Genomic DNA, 12,054 nt, shown 5'->3' with positions numbered 1-12,054 from the left:
ACAAAAGTCTCAAGATAACACACTTTCAACTGATTAAAATAAAAAATAGCAGGTTAATTTGTTCATACATTATGAATCAAGAGATTAAAATATGAAAACAATCGGATAAAATTTTGGGAAATTATGCAGAAATGAAAAATGCACAAAACTCACTCAAGTGACACGCTTTCTTAATCAATATATGTTCCAATCAATATATATAACTTGATTACACTACCAGGCAACGTAAAAACTCATGCACACTTAACAAAGATTGATTTGCTTGGTTTTCTTAAGATTTTAAAGATGGACGAGATAAAAGAAAGAAGATCATACACTTGTTTTTATACTAGTTCACTCAATTATAGAGCTACATCTAGTTTACCAGGATAACTTGAGCCTAGTTTTCCACTATTATAAAAAATATTACAAAATCACACCAAGATTACTTTTTCGAATAATGCAAATACAAAGATTTTTGAATCTCACAAAAATCTTATCCCCAACATTTTAAGACTCCCACTTATAAACTTGGAATCACACCAGGAACGCTACAAAGGCAGAAAAACAACAAAACCTTATGGACCCTTTCCCTAGCCAACCAAACACACATTCTTCAAGCTTCAACCAAGCCAAAATGACTCTAAGATCAACCAAGATCTTTAATCTACTACTGCAACTGTTTAATTCAAAGAGAGAGTTTTCCAAAAGTGTATGATTGTTTTTCGCGCTCAAAAACTCAAAAATCGTGTCTCATCTCCCTGAAAATCAGCTTATATAGCTTGATCATAATTGAATTCAACAGGTTGATTTGTCTGTACAATTTGTTGATTTCACTTTACTTATGTGAAATCAATCAATTGAATAATAATTTATCTGATTGAATACATTCATACCAAAACTATATGCAGTAAGCCTTTTAACTTGTTAAAAACCTTTTTATCATATTGAAACGAGCACACCAAGAGTAAAAGGACATCTAACCTATGTCATATAGTCTACAAGTATAATACAACATATAAACTTCATGATCTTCACTTCATTTCCCTATTTAGCAAACAAGAAACTTGATCATCAATGCATCTTCATCAATTCTTCATCAACCACTTATGATCTCATGCACTTTGCTTTATTAAATCCTTGCACCAAGGTTGCTTGTGCTAACAGTCACTACCTTTGAAAGAAAACTCTCCACTAAGAGCTTGTCATGTGACCCCCATGTCTTTCCACCAAGCTAGAGTTACAAAATTAATCACCTAAGATTAGCTTAAGCTAGGCACAAACATTGCCCTACAACTTAAGCAAGATTGTTCAAGACCCTATACTATTGGGCCCTTCATACAAGGCCTAAACAAAATTATACACTACATGACCCTTAATAAAAGGTCTAAAATATTCCTAATCTACTAGAGATACTTCAAAATGGCCTAAAAGATATAGCTTTGCTTCACCTTGCATAGATGAATCCAACTCTTCTCGAAAGTGTTTGGCCATGGCTAGGGAGTATGCCATCAATAGGTCCATTTGGTCTTCTGGAGCTTAAGTTAGGTGGTGTTCAAGAATATGTTCTTTTATCTACCTCTAGATTGACCTAGGTTGCTCTATTTATAGTGTTTCTTTTTTCTTTTACCTACCTTTGGGGTAGTACCTTGCTCAATTTTTATTAACCCACCTTATCCTTGTTCTAACCTTGGATTATGATCCCAATCTTGCCTAACTATTTAGTTATTTGCTTCATTTTTTTGTTAATTAGAGTTTACGATGGTGTTGAAAGTTGTAGGCTTCGGGTCCAAATATTGCTGCATTGATTCTAGTGTTTCTATGTGTCTTGTGTGGTCATGATTGAGTGATCAAGAAGCACTTATGATAATCAAGCGATCTGGAAGTGCTGATTTAATTGATCGGTTTGAGCAATATATGTATAATAAGCATGTATGTTGGATTGTCTTTTATATCAATTTATTGCACTTAAGTGATTTTTTGTATGTGAAGAAAGTGATACCTGACATCAATATACTTTGTTTATTCATGATGAACTTGAACTTTCAGCTAGAAAATTACATTGAGGCTATAACAAAATCTAATAGCCTTACCTTCTCAAAATCTCATATTACTCGCCAAGCGTTTCGTCCAAATCCTCTCCTTTTTATGGCTTTACAAGAGCCATGCATTCTACTTCAACAATAAAAAACATTATTGTCAAACAATGGTGCACTTGTGTCACCCTTGTAGACAAAGCACACATCAAGTGTACCCTCAATGATTGCTTGGAAATTTTCTAATCTAGAATACATCACCACATATAACACACTCTCCAACACACTAGCACGAGGAACATGAGTCATGCATTCATTTAAGGATCTTGCAATAGTAGTATTGGTTACAAATAGATAAATGGATGATGTCAAAAAATTAATGACTACCTTGGCACCACTCATTTCATAATGGTTTAAGACCTTTTGTATGTACCCTTATTGAAAGAACATCTTCTAATCACGATCCCACTTGATCTTCATGCCAACAATTTTACAGTAGCTATTAAGTCTTTCATCTTAAATTCACTACCTAATAGTGACTTTAGCTTTTAAATCTCCATGTTATACATGAATGCTATAACCATATGTTCTACATACAAATAGAACATAAACATGGGAACCATCTTATACCTTCTTATGGTACACTTAAGCATCATAAAGACTTTTGTTATACCTATGAGAGAGAATGGACTCATTGAATCTCTTAAGTCATTGCCTTAGATATTACTTCAAATGATACAACAACCTTCGTAGTCTAATTTTCTTTCCTTGGTTCTTTGAAATTTTCAACTTAAGATATTAGAATATCTACCTTAACTTTTTCGTAGAGGAGGGTGTCACACGCCAAGCCACTCTAGCTCCATATCTATGAGTGCCCATAAGCACAAGCAAAACTCTAACGGACATGTGTGTTGGAGTATAGGTATAAAGATCCCTTTATAGTCCACTCCTTTTTTCTGACTATACCTTTTGGCCACAAAGTAAGCCTTATACGTGACAACTTCAACATCAAAGGTAGAGTTTCCAATCTTCTTCTTATAGACCCACCTACATCCTACAAGTCTTAAGAAGGGACTATAATTCCTCATGGATAACCATAGTTGAATTGTTAGACTTTAAGATATGCCCATGTCCCACAAAGGTTTACTCACCCTAACAACCCTTTAAATTACCGCTAGTTTGATATGTTTGGATGATCTCATTTTCATACTCTAAGGGTGAATGTAAACGCTACCTGTAAGCCCCGTGGAAATTAATTAATTTAAATAATTAATTGATTAATAACTGTGGGTGGTGGGAACTTTGATAGCATTAAATGTTAATTGGTATGGCGTGGAAAAGTACAAGCTCAAGTGGTTGAGAGTACTTGATTGTGTGAGAGGACTTGGGTTCGAGTTTTATGTATTCCAATTGTGTGTTATTTGATTTATTATTATTTTTAATAGTATATTTGAGCCTGTTTAGTGATAGTATAATCAAGAGATTATAATAATTATCATCAAAGATGATTTGTTTGAATGGTGATGAATTGATTTAACATTAGGAGAGTCACGGGTTCAAACCTTGATAGACATGAATTATTTTATTTTATAATAAGCAGCTTTGGCTTGAATGTGAAAGGGCAGAGAAAACCTAGCAGAAGGGGTAGCCAAGCTTGAATGTGAAAGGGCAGAGAAAACCTAGCAGAAGGGGTAGCCAATAGGGGCTGAAAACCATTGTGTAATGATCATCCTTGAATAGAAATTAAAACCACCATAAAGCCTATTTTCGTTTTAGCACTTAAACCCCTAATTAAGACACATATAAAAGGCAATTTTGGGGGAAAAGAAGGGTTTTAGCAGTGCTGTTAATTGGCTTTTGAAAAGAGAACGAAATTAGAGAGTGAGAGGTGAGTTTCGGGTATGCAAGAGGCTGAAGTGGGAGAAAGTCTGAGGCAAAGCACTAGTGAGAAAAAAGGGACACTCTTCTCTTCCCAAATTTTAATCAAGGATTTCAGGTTAGGGGAAGCTGTCTTTATGTGTGTGAATTAAATTATAGAGTTGTGCTTTTGGGTTTTCTCTTCTCCATTGATTCTTGTATGATATGAAATCCGTGTTATATGTTATGAGATTGAGAAGTTGAGGTAAATTGATGTTGCTGTAAAGTCTTTTATGCTTTATGCGACTAGAATGAGGGTTTTGGTACTGTATTGGTTGCCTATGGTTAAACCTCATGTTTTGGCGATTCAAATGGAATTAAAACAGGTTCATGTGATGTGCTTGTTGATATAGACTGTTTTGTAATGGTGGTGATGTGTTTTGGTATTCATTGGATTGTTTGCTTGCGAGATTAGAGACGAAACTCTACTATTTTCGCCCAAGCGAGTTACTCTCGCCTAAGCGAAAGTTGCAGATTATCGATCTTGGTTCTGGTTTGAGCTTTTCGCTTGGCGACCATTGTTAGGGTTGAGCAACATGCTCTCCTGCTTAGGCGAGAATGGCTAGCCGAAGCGAGGTCACGATGAGACTTGTCCATGTTACATTGAATCCTCATCCAGGCGAGGGACTGTGTGTTTGAGCGAACGAGGGTCTCGATAAGACGAGAAGGTCTCGCCTCAGCGAGATATAGCGGTGAACTCATAATGATTATGAGGGTGGGTGTTTTGTGGAATAATAAATATTTTTTGACTTATCGGGTGGGTGTATTTCATATTTATTTATATCTGTGTGCATAACTCACCATATCTGCTTGTGTGTGGCGATGATCGGGTAACTTGTTATCCGGGAGCAGATGATGTTTCAGGTGAGCCAAGAGTTGCATAGAGGCAGAGTGAGGGAGCAGAGTACGAGGGGATTTTATAAATACTTTTATTTAATTTTCATGTAATTAAATTACTATTTTGGACTTTCAAATTGTAATAGAGAATTATAAGTATTTTGTTTATTTATAGTGGATATTAAATTTAAAGGTTTTAAAAATTTTCCACGTTTCGGGAAATGGATTGATAATAAATGAGGTTTTCATGTCATAATTGTTTAATTCTTTTTATTTTAAGTAATATCGTATCGGGATGTTACAGTTGGTATCAGAGAAAAATTTTTGAAAATATTTTAAATATTCTGGGGCTTTTGGCGAGTGAGATTATCGATTGATTATTTTTTGTGTTTGAGTTAAATGTTGTAAAGGTATGAATGGCTTTGTTTAACTAAGTGACTGATTCTTAACAGTTGAAATGTGGCGTATTCAGGCTATGGCTGCTAACAGGAGGAGAAGGAATGGAAATGGTGATGATGACATCGTGGAGGCTATTCACTGGATGGTGGATGCGATGCAGCCACCTGTAGCAGCGCAGCCCAGAGCAGTGATTGCGTCGGTCAGGGTGCCAACTATGGAGGATTTCCTACGACACAAGCCAGTAAAGTTCACTGGCAAAGCCTCTCCTGATGAAGCAGATGCATGGTTCCGCAAATGTGAGAAGATATTCAATGTGATGAACTACGCGAATGAGAAGAAGCTCCTTTTTGCCACCTATCTACTGAATGATGACGCCGAGTATTGGTGGGCGGGAATGCAACAATAGATGCAAACCCGAGAAGAACAGGTGGACTAGACCAGCTTCAGGACTCGTTTCCTAAAAAATATTTCTCAAATACGACTAGGTAGGACAAGGAGGCTGAATTCCATGCACTGCAAAAAGGGATGAATGGAGGTCTCTAAAGTTTGAGCGAGGACACAAACATGAGCTAAAGAAGGTGGTAACGCCTTTGACAGAAAGAAGATTCCCAATCTTGGTGGAACAGGCCAAGAGTGTTGAGCACCTGGAGAAGGGTCCTGGTCCCGTTGTTCGACATCAGGGGAATGTCGCAGAGGCTAGACAGATGAAGAAGCCTTACAGCCGTCTTCCTACCACCTCTGGAGACTTTAAATGCTTCCAATGTGGGGGAGCGCACTTGAAGAGGAATTGTCCTAAGTTGAAGAGTCAAACCAGTGGACAAGGGATCAGTCCTTGTTGCTTCATATGTGATGAGGTTGGGCATTTTTCTAACCAATGCCCAGAAAAGAAGACCAGTGCGACGAAGAAACCATCACCTCCTAGATCAGAGAGACCTAAAGTTGCTGGAAGGGTCTTTGCTATGACCTCTACAGAAGTTACACAGTCAGGTAATCTCATCATGCAATCTTGTTTACTTGGGGGGCATAATGTACTTGTATTATTTGACTCTAGAGCAACGGATGTGTGGCGAAGATGAGCTTAGAGAAATGTGACTTGGACTGTGAGTTGTTGGTTTCAACTCCATCTTCGAATCAGGTGGTTACTAGTTCAGTTTGTGTTGCGTGTGTGATTGAAGTGGCAAGTCGCAGATTCAAAGTGAACCTGGTGTGCTTGCCTCTAGAGGGATTGGACGTTATACTGGAATGGATTGGCTGTCTAACAATCACATCATGATCGATTGTTGACGGCGCAATTTGGTATTCCCAGAACATGCAGGGTTAGAGTTGATCTCAACTCAGCAAGTATTGAAGGAACTACAAGGAGGGGCCACATGTTTTATGGTGGTGGCCAAGCTAGATAAGAAAAGTGCTTCAAAGATAATCTGATCCATACCGGTGGCCACTGAATATGCGGATGTTTTTCCAGATGAAGTGCCAAGATTTAGATTGCATGCATGAACTCATAATGATTATGAGGGTGGGTGTTTTGTTGAATAATAAATATTTTTTGACTTATTGGGTGGGTGTATTTCATATTTATTTATATCTATGTGCATAGCTCACCTTATTTGTTTGTGTGTGGCGATGATCGGGTAACTTGTTATTCGGAAGTAGATGATGTTTCAAGTGAGCCAGGAGATGCTTAGAGGGGGAGTGAGGGAGCAGAGTACGAGGGGATTTTATAAATACTTTTATTTAATTTTCATGTAATTAAATTAATATTTTGGACTTTCAAATTGTAATAATAGAGAATTATAAGTATTTTGTTTATTCATAGTGGATATTAAATTTAAAGCTTTTTTTAAAAATTTCCCACGTTTTGAGAAATGGATTGATAATAAATGAGGTTTTCATGTCATAATTGTTTAATTCTTTTTATTTTAAGTAATATGCTACCGGGATGTTACACTACCCATGAGTATCACTTTTAGTCTAATTAGATGATTTAAGGTTAAATATGTTTTTAGTACATAAACTTTAAAGAAAAATTGGAATTCATCCCTAATATAGACTCTGATACAATTTAGTCCCCAAACTTTAAAAATAAATACATATGGTCCTTCTAATGCAACTGCGTTAAACTTTTTTTACGTGTCGATTGATGTTTCAAACTAGCATTTGAGCTCTTTACATTGTTATGTTTGTAGTTAGAATCACCCTTTGTTTAAGTGGTAACTATTATCAAAGGTTATACACCTTTTTTTTCTAAAAATTTCATGTTTATCCTTTTAGGTATCCCATTTTGTTATAGTGTATGATGAATAATACAATATCTAATAATACCTTAACCTTTAAAGAAGTTGTGAAACTCTTTAGAGTAGAATTTCAACCCATTGTTTGTCCTTTGATGCTTTTCTTTCTTATTAGTCCGTTTAACCATAAGATTAGTCAAATTTTAAATGAATGAAGGCTTTAAATTTGTTGGATTGAGTGTTTAACACTAAGACAAAAGATATAATTGATCGCCAAAACACAACTCTTTATATATAATGAAAAGTAAAATAAAATTCAAGCAAGAACTTTAAATAAATAACTAGGTATGGAGTAAAATGTCTTAAACAAATATAATAAGAAAAAACATTATTAATATATATATATATATATAATAATAATTTTCATTAAGGATGTTTTTATTAACATTTTTTAATTAATATGTATGTATATTTTTTCTCACTATTTATTTATTATTATTATTATTTCCATTTTACTTAGTCAACACGGTTTTCCAATGTTCAAACCATATATAGATAACACACTATATATGATTTTTATGAATTTAATCACAAAAGTAAAATCATAAATGTTTGCTTTCTGCTCACCGTAAATATGGGTTATGAGGTCAGTAGGGAATGGGTGAGGGTGGGTTTAATAACCTCGATAATTGAAAGTACCTCTATAACAACTAAGTTAGTAGAGGGAGGAGGAGAAGCTAAAATCTCCATAAAACTCTCTTCAACGAACAAGGAATGACAACCACTCTCAAAGGATCATTTCTTTGTAATGTTAACAACTTCTCTTTCTACAAAGGAGGCCCAAACATGAGAGGAATAATAAAAATTACAAGAAAAAGGCATTATAGAAAAGATTGTGTACTTAGTTGTTAGAAGAAAGAGAGGGGTGACAAGAGAAAACACAAACAAAGGGAGAGGAAACAAAGACATCAACTCCGTAATGTGTTTTCTAGTAATACAAAGTGCTAAAAAAGGAAGTCAAAACAACTTTAAATGAAGAAACATTAATTCATTTTGCTTGAAAGGATGTGTTCTCTCCAAATGTCAAGTCTTTAATGGTGTGTCTTAGAAATACAAAATCATAACAAACTAAGGGTTGTGTCATTTTAGAGTCTATGAAATCCCTTACTAAACATATTTATGATAAGTTCTTCAATAATTATTTATTTATATGATAAATTGATTATTCATTAAATTGATAATTGAGAAAAAAAGTTGTTATATTTTTTTATCATCAAATGTTAGTAGTTTGTATTTTATTAGTCGTTAGTTTTTATATTTAAATAATCAAATTAATGTTAAGTATGCTTTATTAGTATGCTTTTTATACAAACAATATGGGGAATAGAAAACAAAAACCAAAAATAACAAAGTATGCAACAAAATAATTCTTCCAAACTTGCAAGAATTTGTGAGGATCAATAAGAATAAAAATGACAACAATAATCACAAAAGAGAACACTTATATTTTTAACGTGGGAAAACCCTTTCAATGTGAGAACTACACTAGTACAAGTCAGTCAATCAAGCTTTACCAAGATCAAATACGGTTATAAGAGAGTCAAATCAAAAAGCACAAACAAGTGCCTATAACTAGCCAAAACATCAAAACAATAATCCTCTGAAATATGAAGAACAAAGAAATAGAAATCTAAAACTGAGCAATAGTATGAGACTGATTTCTCTAACCACAAACATTCAATTGGAGATCCCAATGGTTAAAATGAAGAACTATATGTTGTAAACCTTCTGTCAAAGTTTCATCTTGATCCAACGGCTAAGGTAGCAGAAATCGTAACTTTAGTGAGGGAGCTCAATGAATATGATGACAAATTTTCTCACTTTTATCTCCTCCAAACGTGCCAAAAATAGGACATTCAAGAAAACCGTTCTCGACATAGGTTAAGTGAGACAAGTAGACTTGATTAGGTTGAAATTTTTAGACACATAGTAAGGAGCTCAATTGATGAGTCACTATTTTCCCTTATTCCATTGCCTTTTTGTGCCCATCTTGATGGTTGTTTAGTGCTTAATTGTCTATTGTTAGTGCATTTTCATCTATTGGGCTACATTGGGCCATTACTATGAATTTTGATTAATTTGACATTAATTGGTCTATTTTCGTTTCTAATTTTTTTAGGTATTTTTGTGAAGCAATTTTGGAGCTTGTACACTAATATTAAGATGAAGAGAGAGTTGTCACATCATTCCCACATCATTGCCACGTCTATGCCATGTCATTTTGCTTGTCCACGTCATTGGGCCAACATTTTTGTAAATATGTGGATCTGTGGTGATGTGACCACAAGTTTAGTAGGATTTTAGGTTTTTTGCATAGTCGTTTACCCCCATTCTATTTTGGCACATTTTTTAGAGCCTCCATTGGAGACTCATTCAAGAATCCACAATTGTATTGATTCCTTGAAGAACTGAAATGAGACCATGGGGTTGTTGTTTTGTAGTGCATTTTTGTTCTAGTTTGCTCTTCATCTTGTTCAATCCATGCTTATTTGAATGAACACGAAATTCAGTGATGTTTAATCATGGTTTTACATTTTCTACACTTTTACAGCCCCTTATATGCTTAATGAGTTTGGGTTCTGTCACAGTTCTTAATCTGTGTGTGAGAAGTTGAATGATATGTGCTCTGCTTAATTGCATAATGAACTTGTGTTAATCTTTGCTTAATTGGTTAATTTCGAGTTTCATGAGAGTAAAATGGATAGAATAATTATTTTCGTAATCTGTGATTGGTGGGTTTTCATTGGAATCAAGGAATCAATACGTTTTAAAAAAATTTTGATTAAATTTTTACAATTACGTGTTCTTAATTTTTTGTTGGAATTTGAATATGCCAAACCAAACCCTCCCCCCTCCCTTTTTGTTGTATCTGGAAGGCTTTGATTGAAAACAATGGTCACTTTTTGAAGACCTTGGGTTAACTCCTAAGTATTGCATTTACACTCTTTAATTTGGTCAGGTACAACCTTGATCACCAACCCAAAATATCTCCCCCCTCACAACTATGTGGAGGTGACTGCCAATTAGACAATCTCACAAGAAACTTCAAACTTTTGTCTTGGTAATGCCTTAGTCACATATCAACATCATCATCTATGTGCACTTTATCTAACTCTAACAAATTAGGATTTAAGCAATCACAAATCTAATGATACCTCACATCAATATGTGTGGCTTTAGAATGAAAAGTTGGATTCTTACCAAAATGGATAACACTTTGACTATCTACAAATAAGGCTTGATAAATAAGGCTTAGACTATTAGACGATATTGGATGACACTAACTATTAGACGAGTCAAGATCAGATAATCATATGGCGCAAAAAGGTTAAACAAATCACAAGATGATACCAAGATGAAATCTGATATGATCAAATAAATCTTAACATTGAAATTGATGATCAAATCAATGAAAAGAATATCATAGTATCCAATTAAGAAGATTGAGAAGTAAGTATTCAAAGGCTCAACATAAATTGAAGATATTATGATTAAGGATCTAATTGAAGATATATCTTAAGAATATCAAGATTGATTAAATAGAAATATAAAGGAAAACCTCTTTAATTGAACATTGAGAATATTATGATATGATTATCAACCAATCACGAGCAAGGAAAAAACTATGTAGATCAAAGACAACAAGAGAATATCCATATGATTGAATAACGATACAATGAAGATTAAAATTCAAATTTTTGAATGCTAAAAAGGAAAGAATCGATAATTCATAGGAATCAATACACTTGACTGATTTACTAAGAACTTTCGAATGAAGAATTAAGAAGATATTGAAGATTTGCATAATATACTCAATTGAATATGCTTCAATGGTCAATTGGCACAACTTGATTTTAAATACAAAGACTGATGAGTCATTACTATCCCCATTCCATTGCCTTTTTGTGCTCATCTTTATAGATGTTTAGTGCTTAATTGTTTATCTTTAGTGCATTTTCGTCCATTGGGTTTTATTGGGCCATTATTCCGAATTTTGATTAATTTGGCATTAATTGGTCTAATTTTCGTTTCTAATTATTTTGTAGTTTGTGAAGTAATTTTGGAGCTTGTACATTAATCTTAAGATGAAGAGAGCTTCCACATCATTTTCATGTCATTTCCACGTCATTCAAGCGATTGGGCTATCATTTTGGACCAAGAGTGACATTTTTGTAATTTTGCAGTCTTGAGTGGTTTTTTTTTTTAAAATGAGTGGCTGAATTGAGGGGAACATGTTTTAAGGGTTTTAGGAGGGTTTTGGAGACCTCTCTTCTCTCCCATTATGATTTAACGTTTTATGAGAGCACCCACTTGGGAATTCTTCATTTTTGTGATTTTGTAACCATTGGAGCACCACCCAACTTAGGGTTTTTGTCCCATTCAATCGAAATTGCGGTTGTTCCCTCTTTTCTTACTCTTATAATGCAATTTTGTTTTTGTTTGAGTTGTATGTGGAATTCAATGTCTACCTAAACCCTCTGTATTGATTCCTTGAAGAAATTGAAATGAAACCATATAGTTTTTATTCGTTTTCGAATTTTGTTCTGGTTTGCCCTTCTTCAGGTTGCATTTTCATGGTAAAACATGAAATTGAT

At 34.3% G+C, this 12,054-nt stretch overlaps 1 protein-coding gene across 1 annotated transcript; it reads left to right on the top strand.

Annotated features, from left to right (window-relative positions):
- Positions 1-5,226: 5,226 nt before the first annotated feature.
- LOC114187773 (uncharacterized) lies at positions 5,227-6,244 on the top strand. Its single transcript, XM_028076142.1, has 2 exons — positions 5,227-5,552; positions 5,692-6,244. The coding sequence occupies exons 1-2, from the start codon at positions 5,227-5,229 to the stop codon at positions 6,242-6,244; spliced, it is 879 nt and encodes a 292-aa protein (XP_027931943.1).
- The last annotated feature ends 5,810 nt before the right edge of the window (positions 6,245-12,054 follow it).

Source organism: Vigna unguiculata, chromosome 6 (genome assembly GCF_037176805.1).
Source record: "Vigna unguiculata cultivar grain cowpea cultivar isolate G323 ecotype 2 chromosome 6, ASM3717680v1, whole genome shotgun sequence".
In the NCBI taxonomy this organism is placed as follows: Eukaryota; Viridiplantae; Streptophyta; class Magnoliopsida; order Fabales; family Fabaceae; genus Vigna; species Vigna unguiculata.
Note: the sequence above shows the minus strand (reverse complement) of the source record. Positions and strands in the feature narration are given on the sequence as shown.